We start from the raw sequence: 24,597 nt of genomic DNA on the forward strand, positions 1-24,597 counted from the left end.
GTTTTCTTTAAGGGGAGTAACAATGGATGTTGGTATGACAAAATTTGAGACTACAACCAAAGTTATAACATTAATGGATGCTCCAGGCCATAAGGATTTCATTCCAAATATGATTACCGGAGCGGCCCAGGTACCAGATATTTCCTTAATGATAGTGCACTACATGTATATAAAATTTCCTGATGCTGATATTGTAATTCTAGGTTATAACGTTTAAAATTTTAACTTTTAAAAAGTTAGAAAAAAGAGAAATATTTTTCATGACCTCTTTATCAGTACTTCATAAAATGTTTTCTAATTCATTACAAAGAAACAAACATGTAAAAGCTATGAATTTCTTTATAGTAAAAACTAGAGGACTGATGCATGAAGATTAGTGCAAGAATGGGCCTTCCTTCCCCTTGCTGCTGGCACTGCCTTCGCTCTGGCCAGAGTCGCCTTTCCACCTTCCCACACTGTCCAGAGGCCCGGAGTGGCTGGGGTGGTGGGGAATGCCTGTGTTGTCCCCATGGTGATGACGCAAATGTCCCGCCCTGCCCCTGGCTGCTCGGCGCCTGTGTATGCAAATTAACCCACCATCTTTGTTGGGTTAATTTGCATACCCATTCCTGATTGGCTGGTCTGTGTCATGAAGGTACAGTTTTCACGAAGGTATGGCCAATTAGCATCTTACTCTTTTATTTGGTAGAGGATAATGATAAAAATGCTTGATGAGATATACATTTCATTTGTTAAATTGGAGTGATGATTTCAACATCTGCCTTTTTGCAAGTCCTATATACTCAAGTCCTATATATTCAGAGTGAATTTATGCATAAATAATGAAGGTTGGAAGTTTTCCCCCTATGGTTTATTTCCATTCTTTATAGGATTAAAAAGTAATTAGTTTGTAAACTTACATGTAACACTACATATAGGACATTAATTTTTTTAATAACAGATGATTATTGGAAAATATGGAGAGTTCAAAAATTTGCCCATGCCACCTGACAAAAGTGTGACATCTGTTTTAATTTTGTTTATATTTTTCCTCCTGATATTCTAATCTATACTAATAAAAGGGCAATATTGTTAATTGGACTGGATATCTTTTGGACGTCCTTCTGGACAAAGCTGAAGTGGCTGTGAAAGGCCAAGGTCAGCCACCACAGCTGCAAAAGGCATGTGAAAGGCCGAGGACAGCCATGGCGCAGGAGAGGCAATGGCATGGTGGGCCTGGTCCGGTCCCACCTGTGCCGCGGCCCCTCCTTCAGCAGAGGCAGCGCTGGGAGAGGTGGCAGCACCATGGTCCCAGAGCCTCCGCAGAGGCTGTATGGTGTGCGACTGCGATGCCTCAACCTCGCACAGCTCCTCCCCCAACTGGCCTGGCCCCTGATTACCCACCCCACCAGTGGGCAGGGGGCAGGGCCAGTGCTAAGAAGAAAGGGCTGAGAGTCGGCAGCCTCAATGGCTGCCAGTGGCAGCAGCAGCGGGTTGATGGGGGCAGGGCATTCCCCCTGATCGCCCGGTGGCCTCCCGCAGAGGGAGGCTAGACTGTGGCTTAGGCTTGCTCCCATAGGGACATCCCCTAAGAACTCCCAGAATGTGAGAGGGTGTAGGCCCTGTGAGAGACCCTCCTCCCCAGTGCACAAATTTTTGTGCACTGGGCCTCTAGTAATATAATCAAATATGAAAAATTTTTTATTCTTTATTATGCATGCTGGTACTCTTTTAACTGAAAAATTGTAAACCATCTGTGTAATTCTTTTGTTATATTTGCTTTGTTGTTTGGTGTCAGCTTAGAATCTGCCTTTCAGATCTGACCAATACACAATTAGCTGAAAAATCTGCCCTTTGAATTAAAATTCTGTGACATTAATTTCCAGTTTTGATTGTTTTCTCTTCCTTAGGCAGATGTAGCTGTTTTAGTTGTAGATGCCAGCAGGGGAGAGTTTGAAGCTGGATTTGAGACTGGGGGACAAACGCGAGAACATGGCCTCTTGGTTCGTTCTCTTGGAGTAACACAGCTTGCAGTTGCAGTCAATAAAATGGATCAGGTATGTAAAGGGTTTATGAGGATTTTAGATGATAATTAAGATGTTATTCTTCCATATTGGGGACCTTAGATGTCACTAGTGTATTTTAAAAGTCCATTTGCTGTATCTGAAAAAGAAATTGTTTTCCAATTTGATAAATAAAACATGGTATTTCTTTTCCTAACTTGCTTTTTAGTATTTACCATAATATGTAAATATACTTTATATATTTATTGACCATTTATATTTTTTCTTTTGGAATTATTTATAAATTTGCTCATTTTTAATTTTTTTTTCTTATCAATTTGTAAGCATTACTTATTAGCTTAACAATAACCCACAACCTTCGGACCAACTATGTAAGCATTACTTATTAAAGATATTGATTTTTTTATTTTACTTGCTTGATCACATTTTTATCTATCTTCCCCTGTATCTATCTTAATGCATTTCATTTTGATATGAATTTCCAAGTAAGTTACAGATATTGTTACCCTTACCTCTAAATAATACAGTATGCATTATGCTATCTAGAGTTCATATTGCATATATATTTTTAGTCTCTTTGGTTTTGTATTATTTTCATCAGTTGGTCCAAACACAATGTAATAAATTATCCATTTTTCTCCCCAAATTTGAAATCACTTTTAATATATACAAAAATGTCTGTGTGTATTAGTTTGTTTCTAGGCTTTCTGTTGTAAAAATTACTTTTAGATCATATAAATAGTGAGATCTTATATTCTGAATTTTAATTTTAACCAGTTAACTGGCACGATATTTTGAATTTAGTTAAAAAAGCATCTATGTATAGATGCTTATGGCAGTTAACTGGTTAAAGGATTTTATATTTAATAGATTTTATATATTATAGTCTTGATTATTTACATCTTATTGTATAAATTTAAATTTTATATTAAATTCAGCCTGTGTCTGAATCATAGTTTTAAACTTAAATTGGATCTTTATCAGGTTAATTGGCAACAAGAAAGATTTCAAGAGATTACTGGAAAACTTGGGCACTTTCTTAAGCAAGCAGGTTTTAAGGTAAGGTAATTTTAAATTTATTTATGTAGTTACTTTCCTTAAGTCTCATTTTATTATTATGAGAGAAAAAACAAATATGTTGGTGTTCTTGTTAAATATCATGAATTCTTTTTGTTTTTGATTACCCTGGTATCATGTATATATTATATCTTAGTTCTTTGGATTACGTCACCTTAAATTGCAAATTGTAAATTGGCTTGGACTTAATACAAGTAAAATACTTTTTTTCCACCTATTCAACTAGATGTATGGTTTACGGCAATCACAAAGAAAAGTGGAAAACAATAGAGAGGAATTTCTCCAGCAAAAATGTCAAATATGCCTATGTTGCTAAGTAAAATGCTTGGCATGTTTTGGAACGTATTTGTGAATTTCCCACAAAATCAAAAAAGTTGAAAATATTGGATTGAGATCAGGATTGTAGTACTATGATTTCTATTACTTTTAAAAAAGTACATTATTGTTGCTTTTAACTTTTTAGAAACGATGTTGTATTAAGTTTCATATATCCAATCTTTTCTAATAGGAAAGTGATGTTGCTTTTATCCCTACAAGTGGTCTCAGTGGTGAAAATCTAATCACTAGATCCCAGTCGAGTGAACTTACAAAATGGTATAAAGGACTTTGTTTACTAGAACAAATTGGTAAGAATATTGCCTTGCTAATTTTGAAGCATTATAAATTTGCTATTAATTATTGTTTAGAGTTCTTTATGGTAGACAGTGTTGTGTGTGCAAAAGCATAGGATTTGTAATTAGAGGAGCTATGTTACCAGATTTGAAATAAAATGCAATATTTATTTTTTTATTTTTTAATATATTTTATTGATTTTATACAGAGAGGAAGGGAGAGAGATAGAGAGTTAGAAACATCGATGAGAGAGAGTCATCGATCAGCTGCCTCTTGCACACCCCCTACTGGGGATATGCCCGCAACCAAGGTACATGCCCTTGACCGGAATCGAACCCGGGACCCTTCAGTCCCCAAGCCGACGCTCTATCCATTGAGCCAAACCGGTCCCGGCTAAAATGCAATATTTAAACTAATACTTTTCCTTATTGAATTAATGAGGCTAATATCTACCCTACCCACCTCACAGACTGTTGTTGACATTAAATGATTTAATATCCGTGAAAACATTTTATAAACTACAAAGTATTATATGAATGACTGTCAATTTGCTATTTTTATATTTATAAAAAATTATTATTTTCTAAGAGAGATGGGGCTTTATTGGGAGATGAGTCAAAAATTACTTCTAAATTAAACCTAGCTTTTTTGCCATTGTTTTAGATTCCTTCAAGCCTCCTCAACGATCTATCGATAAGCCTTTTAGATTATGTGTATCTGATGTTTTCAAAGGTAAGTGCTACTACCTCTGCAGTACTGTTGCAGTATGACCCCTGCCTTTCTGTTATCTCCTGACCTCTTTTCTTGGACAAAATTATTATATTGTCTTTCAGATTCTCCCTTCTTTATGCCAATGTGAGGATCACTGCCAAATTTAAGGGGCACAGTACTAGTTTCTTAACTCCCCTGCCCAGAAAAATCTTCAGTTTACTCACTATTTCCCCGTCTCATTTATTTTTCAGGTATGAAAATACTTTATCCTTTATCTTTCTAGCCTCATAATTTTTTCTCACAGTAGATCCCCTTAGTTTCTGTATTCTTCAACCAAACTGGATTGTTCACTATTTCTTAACCACATTGGAGGGTCCCTATTGCCACAGTGCCTACCCATGGTTTGTTCTCTCTCTTTATTCATTTCCTATCTATCTGTAGGAGTCTGGATTCAATCAGGATATATCTACTACACATAGGTAAAATGGCAAGTTCAATATAAAGAATTTTTAATGTGATGAAAAAGAGTGATATAAGATACTAGGGGCCCAGTGCACAAAATTTGTGCATGGAGGATGGGGTCCCTCAGCCCAACCTGCACCCTCTTCAATCTGGGATCCCTCAGGGGATATCTTGCTGATGGTTTAGGCCTGTTCCCCATGGTTCTCTGCTCTCTGCGGTCCTGCCTGCTTGACGCCACTGCAGGCCCTGGTGTCAGCTCTCTGTGGGGGCCCTGCTGTCTACTTGCTCACTGCAGGGCCTGCTTGCCCCTTGTTGCCAAGGCCAGGGGCAAGCAGGGCCCAGCTGTCTGCTCCCCCACAGTCTGCTGTCTTCTCGTTCGCTGTAGGGGGCATTCCCACCCTGCGCCTGGTTGCTTGTGTGCACGTCGGCTTGGAGTGCCTGCATCCCAGGGATGTCCTCACCCTGCCTCCGGCTGCTCGGTGGCTGTGAGCATAGGCTCAGAGTGGCCAGGGGCATTCCAGGACCCCTGCTGCTCCAGGCTTACATGTGGGCCTAGAGGCTCAGAGTAGCCTGTCTCCCGAGGACGCCCTGCGTGTGTAGGCCCTGGGCCTACAGGCCTAGTGTGCAGACCTACAGGCTCAGATGGCCTGAGTCCTGAAGACACCTGTCTTTGGGACCCAGGCCTCTTGGTGCCGGCACACACACAAGCAGCTGCCCTGCCTCTGGCTGCTTGGCACCTGCATATGCAAAGTAACCCACCATCTTTGTTGTATTAATTTGCATACTAACTCCTAATTGGCTGGTAAGCGTCGCAAAGTGATAGTCAATTTGCATCTTTCTCCTTTTTTTTTTTTTTTTTTAAATATATTTTTATTGATTTTACACAGAGAGGAATTGAGAGGGACAGAGAGTTAGAAACGTCGATGAGAGAGAAACATCGATCAGCTGCCTCTTGCATACCCCCTACTGGGGATGTGCCCGCAACCAAGGTACATGCCCTTGACCGGAATCGAACCCGGGACCTTTCAGTCTGCAGGCCAATGCTCTATCCACTGAGCCAACCGGTCTGGCAGCATCTTTCTCTTTTATTAGTGTAGATAAGGAAACTATGTGGTACCCTATGGCTGAGGGAAAGTACCCAAACACAGAAGGTACAGACATTGCTGGAGGAGGTGGTATATTAAATACCTAAGAATATACCTCACTTAATGAGTGTGAGACCCTATCCAATATAATAAAAACCTAATATACTAAGTGTCGGTCGTCCGGTTGGCCATTCAGCCAATCAAAGTGTAATAAGCTAATGATATGCTAAGAATGCTCAACCGCTCGCTATAAAATGTACTGACCACCAGTGAGCAGACACTTGACTGGTCGACCAGTCACTATGATGTGCACTGACCACCAGGGGGCAGATGGTCCGACTGGTAGGTTAGCTTGCTGCTAGGGTCTGGCCGATCAGGACTGAATGAGACAGGCTGGATACACAATGGAGCTCTCTCACGGTCCCTCCCTGGCTTGCCAACCTCCCGCATTCCCCCCTGGTGCTGATCATGCACCAGTGGGGTCCCTTGGTCTGACCTGCACCCTCTCGAAATCCGGAACCCTTTGGGGGATGTCAGAGAGCTGGTTTCGGCCCAACAGCAGAATGACCAATTACTATGACGTGCATTGACCACCAAGGGGCAGATGCTCAAACCAGGAGCTGCCCCCTGGTGGTCACTATCCTCTCACGTGGGGGAGCGCCACTCAGCCAGAAGTTGGGCTCATAGCTGGCGGCATCCTCCCAAGGGCTCCCAGACTGGGGGAGGGCACAGGCCGGGCTGAGGACTCCCCATCCCCCTACCGAATGCACGAATTTCATGCACCAGGCCTCTAGTATAGAAATATATAACAAGGAAATGGAATAAACAATCTTATAAACAGAAGGATGTAACATTTATATATTTAAAAAGTTAATACAGTAAAAATGTCACTTGTCCTCCATATCTCCAGAGCAGGCAGTAAAGAGTGGATTTGGAACTGAGAAGCAGTAAATTGATGACTGGCGAGTTCACCAATCACATCCTCTGAGGTGTTTCTCTGTGTTCTCTGTATCCTCTGTCATTGCATTGCTCATGCAGTAGTATAAGTGTCTGAGTGCTGTCTATTTCACTTAGATTGCGAACTCCCTGAGGGCAAGAACCATCTGTTCTCTCTCTGCATCTGCAGGACCAGGCTCCTAATGCGGAATAAATGTTTAATAATGAATGAATGAATGAATGAATGAATGAATGAAGGTGTCTCACAAAAATCATTTTAACTGTTCGCCACAAGTATCGGAGCAAGCAGCGAATCTTTTTTAATTCAAAATATTGTGGCAGTTAGCTGGTTAAAAAGCCTAAATTTATTATTGTTATTAGCTTCTAACATTCTGGTAGTAGAAGAGTATATAAGGTAATGCTTTCCAAATTACTGTTATCTATTTAAAATACAAGAGGTGCTTAAATTTCTTTTTTGATTAGCAATGTTTGCTGACTATTTTTTCATCTCCTACTCTGTCTTCTGGCTACTTCCTGGCTTCTGACTACACTGCTCTCCTCAATACGTTCCCACTGATGTTACCAAGTGATCACTTGGTTGCCCAAGTCAATAACATTTTTCAGTTCTATCTTACTTCCACCTTACTTGAATTTGGTATTACTTCTGAGAACACTAGTCACATCTGCCTTAAAACTTTTCTCCCTCGGTTTCTGTGACCCACTTTCTCCTGCTCTCCTTTCTATGTCTTTGACCTCTCTATATCTTCTCTGTGCTCCTCTTCCTCTTGTCTGTTAACTAGTGTTCTGTTGTTTCAGTCCTCTTACTCTATATGCTCCTTTTGTACAGACATGCATGAGTTCATCTGCCTCTAGTGTCTTGATGCTTCCCAGATCTGTATCTCCAACCCATCTGTTCACATTCTCTAGATAAATGTACTACCTGCTCCTGGACATCCTCATAGGGAATGTGCTCCCATGGCCCCATTCTTAGGGAATTTGGTGTGACTGATGCCCCCTGGAATGCGTCTTTCCCACATGTATGTCTTGTAGACACTTCATTATTTCATGTGGTCCCTGGAAATTCCCTATAAATGACACTAGGTCTTAGCACATCCCACATGTGGTTATAACTCTACACTTTTGCATATGAGGTTTTCTGGGTCAGCAGTGTTTTCCTGCTTCCCCTACCCATACACACAAGTTACCTGGTGATCTCCTGTGCCCAGCTAAACTGTACTTGTTCCCCCTCAACATGGATTCTTCTATGTACCTTTTTCCATTTCTAAGTGTTCATTATAAGTAACATTTGTTTCTGGACAATGTAATTGTTTTTGTCTTCCTCTTCACTGGTGTAAACTCCTTATGGGTAGGTGATTATATTTTTATCTCTTTATCCCCAGAGTGCCTGGTACTTAGTAAACATTCAATATATATTTGAAGAAGAAATGAATTTCCAATTTTTAAAAATAAGAATATTTTTATTTGTAAGAAAATCAAAAGTAGAATGTGTTATGCCATATTAGTAGATATTAAAAATTCTGAGATTAACATTGATGTTCATTGAACTACAGTTTTATATATAACTGCTAGGGAACTAAATAGAGCTAATAGCATTAATCATCAGATTGCATTGCTATGTGAATCATTATAAGCTTTGGGTATGTTTTACAGATCAAGGATCTGGATTTTGTGTAACTGGGAAAATTGAAGCTGGTTATATCCAAACTGGTGACCGACTACTAGCAATGCCTCCTAATGAAACCTGTACAGCAAAAGGTATTCCTCTGCAAAATTCTTCTGCTAAATAACCCTTACGTTGAGACGGCAGATTTTAAAAAGTAGTGCAATTATTTACTCTAGAGTAAATAACCTCTTACTGAAATTGTAACTGACTGTCAAAATGATACTAACTGTTGAAGATAAAAATGTGAAAACATTAAACGATTTTTTTCTGTTGTGACTGTGTGTGTATATATGTACCTATAGCATTCTAACTATGGTAGCATTTTTTTTTTTTTGGACACTGATGTGAAAAGTCTGTTTAGGATTTAGCCAGATGTAGAGACACCTGACAGATACATTTAAAATAGTATTCGGTAGCAGAAATTAAGTCCAACTTAACTGGGCACTAAACATACCCAAAGCTTATAATGATTCACATAGCAATGCAATCTGATGATTAATGCTATTAGCTCTATTTAGTTCCCTTGCAGTCTGTTGTTTTGAAATGTATATTTCAGAATCACTATATGGTAACAGCTTTGATCATGTTTATACCCCCCCAAAAATTATAGGGAGACCTAAGAAAATAAGATGTAAATGTAGAGAATCCTGATGTTGAAAAGAGAAATTGTGAGCTATTGTAGTTTAAAGTACACCAATTATTGCTTTTGTACATAATCTAATACATGACCTTTCATGATGGCTGATGACTGTTCTCATCTTCTAATCATTTGATCTTACATGTATACATGTTATTATTTTCTAAATTCTGCTTACATGTTATACTTACCTTAAGATTAAATTTTTCAACTAAGTCTCGGACTTCAACTTAAAAATGAAGATCTGTTTATACTATAAAGTAATAGTATTTGTAACAATTTTAAACTAAAGTGTAATCTACTGGGAATGTTAAAAATTTTTTGAAATTTCAGTTCTTCTGTTAATCTTGTTTATAATTTATATCCAGAGTTGTTTATAAATTTGAATGTACATTAAAAAATTAATTTGCTTATTACTTTAAAAGCTAATTTTCTAATGATTAGAAGAAATTAATGAATATGTGTCTAGATAATAGTGTTTAACCTACATTTAAAGATGAATAGGGGATGAAAGATAAAATTATTTCCATTTTACTTTTTTCTTTTGACTTGCTTAGGGATCATGAAAATTCTGTTTAGATAAACAATAATACATATACATTTTTTTTAAAAAGTTGCAGGTTCAGATATCTTATTTTTTAAAATGATCAAGAGCTACAATAGTTTTGAAATACTGATTTATGTTAGCAAGCTTTTTTGAGAATAGGAAGTGTTTTTTTTAATAACCAGTAGACATGAATTAAAACCATGTTTTTAAAATTATCCATGGACCTTACAGATTGACTACTTTGTGACAACTTGGTCACTTCTGAAAGTCCCACATTCTATGCCTTACTCCTTCCTGTCACTTCCCTTCCAGAAAAACGCTACCCACTTGTCTTTAATTCACTGGTCTTAAAGAGACACTGTATCAGAAGCCCCTGGAGAGTATAGCACCCTCTCCTGAGAGCTGTGCTTCTACCTCAGCATGGAGGCTCTCCGTTCTCAATTTCTAACCCTGTGCTTTGCTTCATTTATTTGGTTGTTTAATGCATACTTCTATCTGAACACTTTAGGTGCTACTGTGGCTCATTAACCAGCTGTGTCCTAAAAGAGAGAAGTGACTAAATCTGCAACCAACAAGTGGAAATTCTTAATTACGTTTTTGCCTTATTAACATTATCAAGTGCATGGAGTGTTGAAAAAGAACTTTTTTTGTGTGTAATGTCTGTCTAGTGAAGAAGGTCTTCAAGAAGATAGATATCATATATAGGATAGTATAACATGTCTGGGGGCAGAAAATTAGATTATATATTATCTGTAGATTTTTTATATGGTTAATTGAACTTCTGGTATGAATGCCCTTCCATCTTAAATTAAAGCAATCTCTAGTATATGTTAAGTAGCTAGCTCCTTCAATGCCACATTTCATAGAAAAATCATGGCCATTTAAAATCTACATTTAAAAACTAAATGTAATTAGTTGAAAATTTAGCAAATATTCCTTAATATCTGAATTGTTAACAGTTTTAGAGTCAAGGACCTCTTTGATACCTTGATGAAAATTATGGCTCTCTTCTCAGAGTAATTCAGATGTGCATATAATTGAAATTTTGAATAAAAGTATAGGTTGTTTTAGAGCCCTTAAAGTTCTTGAATTTTCAAAAAGTTTTAAAGAAACTCGCATAAGTGTATTCTACCTAGGAAAAATAAGTATTTTCAGAAATATGTGGGTAAATTATAATTTCTAAAAACATGTCATTTAAGAACTATTCCACAGTTGTTGCCTTTCATACTGTTTTCATCACAAGACTAAAGTCCCAGTGGGAAGGAGCTTACCCCATAAACTTAACCCATGGAATCATAAAGTAAGATATTACTTTTAAGTCTTTGAATAAGGCAGTGGAGCATTGCCCTTGCAGTTGTTCTCCAGGCTAATTCCTAGGTAGTAGAGGTATGTGGCAGCACCTGGGATCATTTTTAAATTAAAATTTTACACTATTAATCTCTTTTTATATAACCAGTTATCACTGTGCATCTCTCTGTCTCTGGGCAGCCATTCTTTTGAGACAAGAATTAGTGAAAGGGTCTGCCACGAGCACATCTGACTGAGCAGTGATGCCCGTGGCTCCTTGGTGAACACTGGCGTTGGTTTAGGTGGTTGTCTAATTCTACGTAAAACAAGACTAGACAGCTTCCCCAGTCCCATTTTTTATGTTATTAAAAGTAATCGGAGCTGTATTGTTATACCTACATCCATTAATATAACAAAATATAACAAAATATTTGAATGGCGCCTGTTTAGTTAATATACTCAGTTGTGTAAATGAGTTTAAAATTCTTGATTGAAAAAACAGAAATCAGCCTTTTATGGACAAATATAAGTCACTTTATGTTTAGGGTGGTTTGCCAGGGGAGTCAAGTGTAGAGGAAGTGCGTCTTCCTTAGCATTCACAGTTACTCTTCTCACTCTCGATCCATTCATATTGAAAATGATGAGTAGTGACTGATGAGGCACAAATCAGCCAAACTCTCTTGGTTGTTATGGTTCGATATTGAGGTGTTTCATTGTATTCTTTGGTTCTTACTCATTTCCAGGAATCACTCTGCATGATGAACCTGTTGATTGGGCAGCAGCAGGCGATCATGTTAGTCTTACGTTGGTTGGGATGGATATCATCAAAATTAAGTGAGTGAAAAACGAATTTAATCAACCATTGTTTTAGATATAGGACCTCAAAACATATACATTTTGCATTTGACCAGTTCAAATGAAATAATAAGTATTAATTCTGAATTTTATTTTGGCCAAAATCAGGCACTGTGGAAGTATAAGAATAATAAGCAAACCTACTTAAAATTAAAATCAATGCATGTCAGCTCACATACTTTGAGTGAAAGGTGTTATGTATGAAAATGATAGCCTATTTAATAAAAGAGTAATATGCAAATTGACCATCACTCCAAGACACAAGATGGCTGCCCCCATATGGTCAAAGATGGCCGCCTCTTGTGGACACAAGATGGCTGCCACTAGATGGTCTAGGGGTAGAGCAGTTGTGGGCAATCAGGCCAGCAGGGTAGGACAATTAGAGATTATCAGGCCTGCAGGAAAGGGCAGTTGGGGAGGACCAGGCCTGCAAAAGAGGGCAGTTTGGGTGACCAGGCCTGCAGGGGAGGGCAGTTGGGGGCAACCAGGCTGATAAGGGAGGACAGTTAGGGGTTACCAGGCCACCGGGGGAGGGCACTTCTGCGTGATGAGGCCTGCAGGGGAGGGCAGTTAGGGGCAATTGGGCATCTATCAGGCTGGCAGGGGAGTGGTTAGAGGGTGATCAGGCAGGCAGGCAGGCAAGTGAGTGGTTGGGAGCCAGTACTCCTGTATTGTGAGAGGGATGTCCGCCTACCCATTTATGCCTGATTCCAACCGGATTAGGCATAAAAGGGCAGGCGGACATCCCTCAAGGGGTCCCAGATTGGAGAGGGTACAGGCTCAGCTGAGGAACACTCCCACCCCCGGTGCATGAATTTCATGCACCAGGCCTCTAGTAAGGTATAAAGCCAGACTTTGACCCAGAAGGGAATATTTAGAAAAAGACCCTAATTTGCTTGCTTGTTTTACTTAGTAAATGATTGTAGGGGTAATCCTATTAGATATATATTTATTTGTCCCCCAACTACCTTCTCTTCTTTTTTTTTTCTTACAGTGTTGGCTGCATATTTTGTGGTCCCAAAGAACCCATTAAAGCTTGCACTCGGTTCAGAGCCCGAATTCTCATCTTTAATATTGAAATTCCTATCACTAAAGGATTTCCTGTAAGTTTCAGAATGTTCAGTGTGTACTGTTTTTACAAATTCAAAGTCACTTTATCCTAAAAAATAATATATATATATATATATTTTACAATTGATAGTGCTGTGGTTATTTTCAGCTAACATCTTATTACTCTAATCCAGAAAAATATGAAATTAGAATTTGAAAATCATTTTTATTTTTACTTTTTGTTTTGATCCTTGAGCCTGAATATTTTTCAAAGAGACATTGAATAGATATTTCATAATCAATAGGATACAAATTGATGTTAAAATATATCTCATCTAGGGAAATTGGTAGATCCTTTTTCACTGTGTTCTAAAGGTTACCTAATTGTAAATTGTTTTTTTTCTGTTTTTTTTGTTTGTTTGTTTTAATATGCTTATTTGTAGTTTTTCTTTTTATAAAATTGATACATTGTTAGAGAAAACCTTGAAAAACACAAGAAAATAAACTTAGTAAGATTGTTCTATACTTGCATAATACATGAATATATACTCTTTACATTTCGGTATGTTTTTCTGTGTACGTGCTGTCTACCTATTGGTATTTATGGATATATTCAACTATGCTTGCCATAGGGTAAACTTTTTTGGGGGGAGAGAGGGTGAGCAGCCACTAATTTGGCGGCCAATTTTATTTATTTATTTATTTATTTATTTATTATTTTCCTAGTTAAGCCTAAACCTAGTTAAGCCTAAGCCTAAGCCTAGTTAAGCCTAGTTAAACCTAAGCCTAAGCCTAGTTAAGCCTAGTTAAGCCCAAGCCTAAACCTAAGCCTAGTTAAGCCTAAGCCTAAGCCTAGTGAAGCCTAAGCGTAGTTAAACCTAAGCCTAAGCCTAAGCCTAGTTAAGCCTAAGCCTAAACCTAAGCCTAGTTAAACCTAAGCCTAAGCCCTGTTAAGCCTAAGCCCGAGCCTAGTGAAGCTTAACCTAAACCTAGTTAAGACTAAGACTAGTTAAGCCTAAGCCTAGTTAAACCTAAGCCTAGTTAAGCCTAAGCCTAAGCCTAGTTAATCCTAAGCCTAAGCCCTGTTAAACCTAAGCATAAGCCTAGTTAAGCCAAAGCCTAAGCCTAATTAAACCTAAGCCTAAGCCTAGTTAAGCCTAAGCCTAGTTAAACCTAAGCCTAGTTAAGCCTAAGCCTAGTTAAGCCTAAGCTTAAGCCTAGTTAAGCCTAAGCCTAAGCCTAGTTAAGCCTAAGCCTAAGCCTAGTTAAGCCTAGTTAAGCCTAAGCCTAGTGAAGCCTAAGTCTGAGCCTAGTGAAGCTTAAGCCTAAACCTAGTTAAGACTAAGACTACTTAAGCCTAATCCTAGTTAAACCTTAGCCTAGTTAAGACTAAGCCTAAACCTAGTTAAGACTAAGACTAGTTAAGTCTAAGCCTAAGCCTAGTTAAACCTAAGCCTAAGCTCTGTTAAGCCTAAGCCTAAGCTAGTTAAACCTAAGCCTAGTTAAGCCTAAGCCTAGTTAAGCCTAAGCCTAAACCTAGTTAAGCCTAAGCCTAATTAAACCTAAGCCTAGTTATGCCTAAACCTAGTTAAGCCTAAACCTAATCTTAAGCCTAAGTCTAGTTAAGCCTAAGCCTAAACCTAGTTAAGACTAAGACTAGTTAAGCCTAAGCCTAGTTAAGCCTAAGCCTAAGCCTAGTTAAGCCTAAGCCTAAGCCTAGTTAAGCCTAAGACTAGTTAAACCTAAGCCTAGTTAAACCTAAGCCTAGTTAAGCCTAAGCCTAGTTAAACCTAAGCCTAGTTAAGCCTAAGCTTAAGCCTAAACCTAGTTAAGCCTAAGCCTAAACCTAGTTAAGACTAAGACTAGTTAAGCCTAAGCCTGTTAAACCTAAGCCTAGTTAAGCCAAGCCTAGTTAAGCCTAGCCTAGTTAAACCTAACCTAGCTAAGCCAAGCCTAGTTAAGCCTAGCCTAGTTAAGCCAAGCCTAGTTAAGCCTAGCCTAGCTAAGCCAAGCCTAGTTAAGCCTAACCTAGCTAAGCCAAGCCTAGTTAAGCCTAGCTAAGCCTAAACCTAGTTAAGCCTAAGCCTAAGCCTAGTTAAGCCTAGTTAAGCCTAGCCTAGCTAAGCCAAGCCTAGTTAAGCCTAACCTAGCTAAGCCAAGCCTAGTTAAGCCTAGCTAAGCCTAAACCTAGTTAAGCCTAAGCCTAAGCCTAGTTAAGCCTAGTTAAGCCTAGCCTAGTTAAGCCAAGCCTAGTTAAGCCTAGCCTAGCTAAGCCAAGCCTAGTTAAGCCTAGCCTAGTTAAGCCAAGCCTAGTTAAGCCTAGCCTAGCTAAGCCAAGCCTAGTTAAGCCTAGCCTAGTTAAGCCAAGCCTAGTTAAGCCTAAACCTAGTTAAGCCTAAGCCTGGTTAAGCCTAAGCCTGGTAAAGCCTAAGCCTAAGCCTAGTTAAGCCTAGCCTAGCTAAGCCAAGCCTAGTTAAGCCTAAGCCTAAGCCTAGTTAAGCTTATCCTAGTTAAGCCTAGCCTAGCTAAGCCAAGCCTAATTAAGCCTAGCCTAGTTAAGCCTAGCCTAGCTAAGCCTAGCCTAGTTAAGCCTAGCCTAGTTAAGCCTAAGCCTAAGCCTAAGCCTAGCCTAGCTAAGCCAAGCCTAGCTAAGCCTAGCCTAGCTAAGCCTAAGCCTAGTTAAGCCTACGCCTACACCTAGTTAAGCCTAAGCCTAGTTAAGCCTAGATCTAAGCCTAGTTAAACCTAAGCCTAGTTAAGCCTAAGCCTAGTTAAACCTAAGCCTAAGCCTAAGCCTAGTTAAGCCTAAACCTAAGCCTAAGTCTAGCTAAGCCTAAGCCTAGTTAAGCCTAAACCTAGTTAAGCCTAAGCCTAGCTAAGCCAAGCCTAGCTAAGCCAAGCCTAGTTAAGCCAAGCCTAGCTAAGCCAAGCCTAGTTAAGCCTAGCCTAGCCAAGCCAAGCCTAGTTAAGCCTAGCCTAGCTAAGCCAAGCCTAGTTAAGCCTAGGCTAGCTAAGCCAAGCCTAGTTAAGCCTAGCCTAGTTAAGCCTAGCCTCGTTAAGCCAAGCCTAGTTAAGCCTAGCCTAGTTAAGCCAAGCCTAGCTAACCCAAGCCTAGTTAAGCCTAGCCTAGTTAAGCCTAGCCTAGCTAAGCCAAGCCTAGTTAAGCCTAACCTAGCTAAGCCAAGCCTAGTTAAGCCTAAACCTAGTTAAGCCTAAGCCTGGTTAAGCCTAAGCCTAGTTAAGCCTAAGCCTAGTTAAGCCTAGCCTAGCTAATCCTAGCCTAGTTAATCCTAGCCTAGTTTAGCCTAGCCTAGTTAAGCCTAGCCTAGTTAAAAAAGCCTAGTTAAGCCTAGCCTAGCTAAGCCAAGCCTAGTTAAGCCTAGCCTAGTTAAGCCTAACCTAGCTAAGCCAAGCCTAGTTAAGCCTAGCCTAACTAAGCCAAGCCTAGTTAAGCCTAGCCTAGTTAAGCCAAGCCTAGTTAAGCCTAAACCTAGTTAAGCCTAAGCCTGGTTAAGCCTAAGGCTAGTTAAGCCTAAGCCTAGTTAAACCTAAGCCTAGTTAAGCCTAAGCCTAAGCCTGTTAAGCCTAAGCCTAGTTAAGCCTAAGCCTAAGCCTAGTTAAGCCTAAGCCTAGTTAAACCTAAGCCTATTTAAGCCTAAGCTTAAGCCTAAACCTAGTTAAGCCTAAGCCTAAACCTAATCCTAAGCCTAAACCTAGTTAAGCCTAAACCTAATCCTAAGCCTAAACCTAGTTAAGCCTAAGCCTGAGCCAAAGGGTAAACTTAATTGTGCTGAAGCAACACCTTGAGACTGCATGCTGTGAGGTTGGTTTGCTGGTTTCATGGACCAGCTTCATTTGAAACATACACATTTATGGGAAGAGGATGATTTTATGCTATAATGTTACTTATCCAGAAAAGGTACTGCTACTTGTGCATAGCATGAATTCCTTGTCTTATGTGTAATTTTTTTCAGATATTCAGGCCATATTCTGTTTATAGGTTGGTAACTTGTTTTTGTCACTTAATAAACAAGCATTTTTTTTCCCATCAGACTTTTTTTTTCTTCTTCTTGATCAGCTTATATAGTACAGATTCTGCGTGACAGTAAAAAAAAAAAAATATATTCCTCAGTGGAATTAAATGGCTTCCCTTTGAAAATATAAACAGTTCACCATTCAGTGCATCTTTGCAATAAAAGTAAGACAGTAATAGTAATGGATCTTTAAACTTTAAGTTAGTGATAGTACTTAAGGGGTTAAACATACATTTATTCAGCTAATTTAAATTCATTTTATATTTACACCCTTTTATTTGAATCATGTGCTTTGCTGATAATTTTTGTAATCCTATGTAAATTAGATCATATAAAATGTTTATAAGATACTGTTTAAGTATTTTAGTTTTATAATTATATTCCATTTCTCCCATAAGCTAAAAAAGGGAGTAGAAGCTTCTCTCCAAAAAAAACAACAACCCTGTTATAGATGAAAATATTTAATTTTTAAATATTCAAAATGCATGTATTGATAGGCAAAGAACTACAACTTAATTGCTATGAACAAATGGCGCTAATTCTTAGAAAGCGGTATGTACAGGAGAAGCTGGAGAGGTTGATTTCTGCATGTTTTTACTCATGCAGCAATAATTTTTGCCAATGGAGAGGTACAGAGGTCAAGAAGTCAGTAGTTACTTTGAATAGTAATACTGTTTTCCTGTCTACTGTAGTTTCTTAAAAATAAGTTTGAATTGAAAGTTTTTCAGTGTTTCTTAATGAGATCGCTCTCACGTGTATTGATTCACGAATGTAGGATGAAACGTGTTTCAGAAAAGCAGTCACATTTTGTTGTTGTCCACTTCCTGGGGGAAGAAACCTTTCCAAGTGTAATTTTTAACCAAGAAAAGGCTTCCTATGTAATTAAAATTTTACTATTTAGGGAGTTATTTATTATTGCTATATAAATACAGGGTGATGCAAAAGTAGTTTACAGTTGTGAGTATATGAAACACAGTTTTTTATTGTATCAGCCATTCTTAAGTGTTTAGTTTAGTGACATAAAGTACATTCACATTGTTATATATTCACCAACACCGTCCATTTCAAGATCCTTTTCCTTATCCCAAACTGAAACTCCCTACCCATTAAACATTAACTCCCCTTTCCTGCCCCTGTCCCCTGGTAATCACTATTCCACTTTCTGTCTCTGAATTTGACTATTCTAGGTACCTTTATAGAATCAAATACTATTTACCCTTTTGCACCTTGCTTATTTTACTTCATAGGATGTTTTCAAGGTTCATCCATATTATAGCATGTATCAAAATTTCAGTCATTTTTAAGGCTGAATAATATTCCATTTTATGTAAATGCCACATTTTGTTTATTTATTCAGCTATTGATGGTGCCCTGAACTCCTACCTCCTTCTTTGGGAAATAACCCTTAAATTTTTCTTTAAGAAATTTCCTTTTCTCATTGACTTATTATGCTACTTAACAGATTATGTAGCTCATTATAGTTTATAAAACACTAGACAATTTAATTATTTCAACCCACATGAAGTACAGAATCTTAAACCTTATCTGAAACTCTTCAGGCTTCTGTATTCAGAATATGCAAACTATTTTAGCCAGGAAATTTCAGAATAGAAGTGTCAGTGTTTCTTCAGGAAAATAGCATAATATGGCACTTATAAACCACTTAAACGTTTGGTAGCTTGGCCACTTCCTGGGTATTTGATTTTTCCACTAACCTAGGCTGTAGACACAGTATACACTCAGTCCTTACTATTTGAATGGAGGACAGCCTAACTCTGACTCCAGTTGACCTCAGCAAAAATTTGTCTCTGACACACGTCACCATAACCACATTAGGTTACTTAGCCTTTTTTATATTAAATTTTCTTATATACAATATAAAACATGAACAATAATATGTAATATTTGGCCATCAATTAGCTGAAGTTTACCATTTTAAAGTGGCTACGCACTACTTTAACATCTGATTTTCCTCATTTTAGTGATAAGGATCCTGAAGCTGGGCTGTTGGGGATAAAGAGGGGTTAAAGGACTTGTGACAGATTGTACAGCTGGAAAGTGTGGAGTTAAGATTTGAACTCGGATCTGTCTGACTTCAAAGCCATTCTGAACTCCCCTGTAATATTTTATTCTCATTATCCAACAGTGAATATATTAATTCTTGCTTTAATGTCACATGATTCCCCTCCCCTAATTTTTATGATTTTTGTTGAACATCTTTTGTACCAGTCACTGTCTTTGATCCTTTTTAATTCTCATCTCACCCTATAAGGAAGGTTATGTAATTCACTAAAGTATACACAGTGAGTGGTGGTGATGTTTGAACTGCCTCCCATGACCTTTTCCCCCTCGTAAATTGGAGAACGAGCTAATTAGAATGGTGAGACAACGAGGAGGCAACTGGGAATCCTAACAACCTTAGGCAGTAGTGCTGCATTTAATACAATTAAATGTGAGCAAGTACTAGGCCAGAGATGCTGTGGTAAGCAATTATTCAGGGTTACAATGCTTTGTTTTAGGTGCTGTTACACTACCAGACTGTCAGTGAGCCTGCTGTTATTAAACGATTGATTAGCGTCTTGAACAAAAGCACGGGTGAGGTCACCAAGAAGAAGCCTAAGTAAGTGTTTTAATGAATAAGTAATAAACACAAGCAATTTAAGCAAATTTCTTATAGTTTAATTATTTTGTGTAATATTTTTAGGGGTGGTAAATAAACTCTCTTTTTACTTCTTCCAGAAATCATTTTTAAGAACTAGATTAAAACAAACACAAAAATAAATATTTAAGCTCCTATTTTGGTATGAATGCTAAATATAATTTCTGTTCTGCATGGTGGTAATGGTGAGGTGTGACTGTAAATAAAATGGAAATATATGTATCTAGCAATGTAAAAATAAAGGCATTTAAAAACAACAACAATCCTACATTTTAAAAGATGAACTTGAATTATGCCTAGCCACTGGTTCCAAATCCCAGCTGAGCGTTCTTAACTTCCTTGTCTTCTCCTTACAGAGAGTCATTCCCTATGCTAGGAACACCAGGGAGAAAGCGCACTACACACACTGTAGCTCCCAGTTTCTCCACCTGGAAAGTATTTTCCCTCTGCTCAGTGTCCACCTGGAACCATAGCTGAGCTCACCAAGCACGTTGGTCCTCTCTGCTTACTGTTAATATCTAGGCCGAGGTGGGGACCATTCCTCTTTGGCTGGGACAAGGCTAGCACTTTCAAAGGAAAGAACTTAAGTTCTTACCCTAAATCAAGGCTAACCACAGTTTGGCTTGGCTGCTTCAGCCTTGGGGTTTTCCTCCCTTCTTCTCTATGGGGAATCCCACCCAAAATCCCCTTTTTTCTGTCCTTGGCTGTTCCTCCTCATCTGCACCTGTGTAAGAGGCCAAAGGTGGTTAGTGGGTTAATAGGTTGGCTGCAAGTGGAAGAGAGAATCTTCACACTGCTCTAAACCATGCCTGTTCCTCCATTAGTTATAAAGGGCTTCTTGTCTCGTAAAGATCCTTGTTTATTTTTAACCTCAGCCTTCAGTTCCTAGCGTGAGTGTCTGCTGTAATGTGCTGCGAAATGTGCTAAGGACTAACATTTCTGGAGGACTGTTGTTTCATAGGCTCCATCATGAATGCTTTCACATGTTTATATGCTCAGGAACCATATGAAGTAGGTGCTATTATTTCCCCATTTTTTGGATGAGGAAACTAAAGGTTAGAGAGGTTGTATCACATGTTCAAGATCACAGAACTAGCAAATAGCAGAGCCAGCATTTTAACACGGTTCACATAAGTCACATTCTTTTTGACAGGAGACAGGTTGTTTGACTCAGACAAGTGATACAGAGAATTCTCAATCTGAAATTGTCCCATCAAATCTACTCCTGAATTCCCCATCCTGCTATAAGTCCTAGCTCAGTGATATTAGGTCTTAATATATTCTCATGTTAGCTTTCCCTGTCATCTTATTTATAATTTAGTCCTTTCCTCCTATTTTGCACCAATGCCTTTTTGGCCTTTTTTTTTTTTTTTTCCCCCACTAAAGGCACTTTGCTTTATATGGAATGGAACTGAACTTTCTAGAAACTAAGCGCAAATCATAAAGTATTGGATCTTCTCCTTCCTAAGGAATGAGACTTTGGCCTGAAACTGACTAAAAACAATATTTGGAAATTTTGTAATACTAGTAGCTTATTCTGTCAGTCTGTCTCTGAACTAATTTTTCAGAAGATGAGTCTGTGATTGTTGTTCTCTGTCTTTCTAGAGCAGATAAAAATTAAATTAGAGAACAATGTCAAAATGTCCCCTGTTGGGTTCTGCTTCTTGTAGTAAATAAGGGTGTTGTGTCAGTGCATTTTTTAGATTTTTGTTGGTTGGCTTATCTGTGTGAACCTGCCCATGCCCCATCCCCTTCATTTCCTACAAATATCATATTGTGGGAAAATCTTTTGTGATTATGTCCTGAACCTTTGTTAAAGAACCGATTTCTGTGTTCACACTAGGAGATGACTCTCTCTAAAAAGATAACTTCAACACATAATTTATTAATTAGAATTTTACTAGGGAAAACATAGGGCATTGCATTCCTCTTGTAAAGTATAAGTGCCTCCATTTCTTGATTAGATAATTGAAACTGTTTCATTGAGGGAATGACAGGGAAGGCTTTGACAGAGGAGGTTTGAGCATACTTTATGTTATAACATCCTCTCAAGGATAGCTTTACATTTAAAAGATTGGTAAAATAAATATATTAGAGAGATACAGAAAGATGAACTAATATTTCTTAAAATATATGTATAGTCTAGCCGGCATGGCTCAGTGATTGAGTGTCGACCTATGAACTACCGTGTTTCCCCAAAAATAAGACATTCTCCGAAAATAAGACCTAGCACATGGAAAGATAAGACATCCCCTGAAAATAAGACCTAGCGCAACTTTGGGAGAAAAAATTAATATAAGACATTGTCTTATTTTCGGGGAAACAGGGTAGGAGGTCATGGTTCAATTCCATGTCAGGGCACATGCCTGGGTGGCAGGCTTCATCCCCAGTGTGGGACTTACAGAAGGCAGCCCATCAGTGGTTCTCTCTCATCATTGATGCTACTCTTGCTCTCTCCCTCTCACTTCCTCTCTGAAATAAATAAAAATATTATATATATATATATATATATATATATGAACTAATCTAGAATTTCTGATTTTTTTTCAACCTAGAAAAATTCAAAGAACACATTTTCATTTTAAGAAAAATTTATTTTTTTAAGTTTTTGAAAGACTAAGTTGATTTGTTGATTGAGTTTGAAATATTTATTTTTCAGATTGTTTATTACATTTACTTACCTCTATTGAATATTCATTTTTTCCTTTCTTTTCTTGATAGGTTGTTGACTAAAGGTCAGAATGCGTTGGTAGAGCTACAGACACAAAGACCAGTGGCTCTTGAGTTATACAAAGACTTTAAGGAACTGGGAAGGTTCATGCTACGCTACAGTGGTTCTACAGTAGCTGCTGGGGTAGTCACTGAGGTATTGTAAAGTGACCCATTGTGTGTCCATGGTTCTGATGTATTTTTCTACTTTTTAAGGTTGACTAATGAGATTTTTATGGATTAAGGAAAACACAATTATGGTATTATAAAAATGTTTAAATTTATATAAAAAACATTTTAAAAATGGGAAGAAATGTTTGGTCTTAGAATTTCCCACAATGAGACTTCCAAACCATGTTTTCCATCAGTAACATGGCTCAAAATTAAAGGAAATCCATTGAAAAGTCTGTAAGTGTGCAATCCAAATTATGAGAATACAGACTTTGAAAGTCAAATAAGTTGGGGGCTGTAATTTCATTTAATAGAAGAGCCCACATTAACATTTGTTCTTTATATGACTGGCTTTCAGGACATTTGAAATGATTCATTCAAAAAGTTCAGTTAATATATTAGTAATGTTTCTGAAGCAGACCTGTTATGTAATGTGAGGTGCACCTGAATTATGGAGAAAATAGCCAGAAATGAACCAAAAAACTTCAGTAATTTAAGTTTTCTTCTACACTATCATGATCAAAATAAGTTTGATGAATATTATATTTTAAGGGGGATTTACTCATATAATTATTTTCTGCATGAATTGTATTCGTCACTTAATTGTATGTATACTTTGAACAGAAGGCTTTAGGTTGTAGCACAATCCAGTTACATGTGTGTCATATAAAAGACTCCGGAGTTAAACTGCCCAAGTGTATGTTGCTGCTCCGCTGATTCCTAGCAGCATAAGCACAACACTTCTCCCTGGATTTATTCTTCTCTAAAGATGGGTAATGAGCTCTGCCTCCAGGAGCTGTGGTTGTGAAATGAAATGATTAGTGGAAAGACTTGGCACAGTAATTGACACACATAAACCATTCCATAAATGCTGTCTCATATCATTGTCATTAACATCACATCTAATCTGCCAAAGCACTCTTTATAAAAGCACATTCTAAAAATAAGATGCAGTCCCTTGTGGGAAATAATGGAGTGATTATAGTTAATCTCAGAAATATATGACTAGGGAAGGGAACAGTGACAGGAAAAAGGAAAAAAAAAATCATCTTGATAAAATGATTTCACTGCCATTTGCCTGTTGTTGGTCTTTTAATATGATTGATTGAATTTTAGAAAATATGTTTTTCTCCTTTACAGATAAAAGAATGATGGGTCAGAACTTCTCCAGTGTTTCCAAATGCAAGGATATAACTAAGCTATGTTTTTAAAGAATCCAGCTATTCAACTAAAGGAACAATGTGCAATTGGTATTATTTTTAATGAGAGAGAAAATTAAAGCTCTAATTAGCAGCAAAGAAGTGTTGATTATCACTCCTGCAAAAATTTCAAGTTGCCAAACCATCTTTCCATTTGAAATGTTAGTAAATGGATTAACTTTGCTAAGATTTATGGAAAGGAAACATATCTGAAATATGTATTAGAAGAATTGAAATATCTGAAATATGTATTAGAAGAATTGAATCATCATGAAATGAACTCAACTTCCAGCCAAACTACGGAATGTTTACAGTTTTCTTTTGGTTTTCAACTCTACTGCATACATTTTGGAAAAATAATTAAATTGGGTGGTTGAGATAGTTAATATTTGACCAGTGCAAATTTTTTTTTGTTAACTCTAAGGAAAGATTTATTGAAGGTTATAATCATAAAGGTATTTTGTGTTGAGCATAAGAATGTTCTTTCTCCAACAAGTAAACTTTTGAAAGATTAGGTTGGAATTAGTGGAAACTCTTCCTTTGTTATCCAAACTATTATTTAAGGTGTAAAGCCAACTAATAAAATATCTTAGTTTGAGCATAATAGCAAAATGTGTTTTGTTTCTTAAATGTATATGAGATTCTTTACTACTGACTTTGGGGTTTAATGGGATCTTTTTTTCTTTTCCTTTTTAAAAAAATGTTTTTATTGATTTTAGAGAGAGAGCAAGGCAGAGGGGGAGAGAGAGAAAAAAATCAATGTGAGAGGAGAACATCGATCTGCTCCCTCATGCAAGCATCCTACCCTGGGTCTAGCCTGCAACCTGGGCATGTGGCCTGACTGGGTATCAAACTAGCAACTCTTTAGTACATAGGACA

At 37.8% G+C, this 24,597-nt stretch overlaps 1 protein-coding gene across 2 annotated transcripts in view; it reads left to right on the plus strand.

Annotated features, from left to right (window-relative positions):
• The window catches only part of HBS1L (HBS1 like translational GTPase), a 70,484-nt gene extending 46,154 nt beyond the window's left edge, over positions 1-24,330 (plus strand). For both annotated transcript variants that reach the window (XM_084889501.1, XM_084889500.1), the window contains exons 8-18: positions 13-130; positions 1,890-2,036; positions 2,988-3,062; positions 3,589-3,706; positions 4,356-4,424; positions 8,558-8,662; positions 11,785-11,875; positions 12,891-12,999; positions 19,500-19,600; positions 22,361-22,505; positions 23,660-24,330. In XM_084889501.1, the coding sequence (XP_084745627.1) occupies positions 13-130; positions 1,890-2,036; positions 2,988-3,062; positions 3,589-3,706; positions 4,356-4,424; positions 8,558-8,662; positions 11,785-11,875; positions 12,891-12,999; positions 19,500-19,600; positions 22,361-22,505; positions 23,660-23,671 (1,090 nt within the window). In that variant the 3' untranslated portion in view covers positions 23,672-24,330. The remainder of the gene's footprint in view (positions 1-12; positions 131-1,889; positions 2,037-2,987; positions 3,063-3,588; positions 3,707-4,355; positions 4,425-8,557; positions 8,663-11,784; positions 11,876-12,890; positions 13,000-19,499; positions 19,601-22,360; positions 22,506-23,659) is intronic.
• Positions 24,331-24,597: the final 267 nt, after the last annotated feature.

This window comes from Pipistrellus hanaki, assembly GCF_964339955.1.
Source record: "Pipistrellus hanaki genome assembly, chromosome: 7".
Taxonomy (NCBI): Eukaryota; Metazoa; Chordata; class Mammalia; order Chiroptera; family Vespertilionidae; genus Pipistrellus; species Pipistrellus hanaki.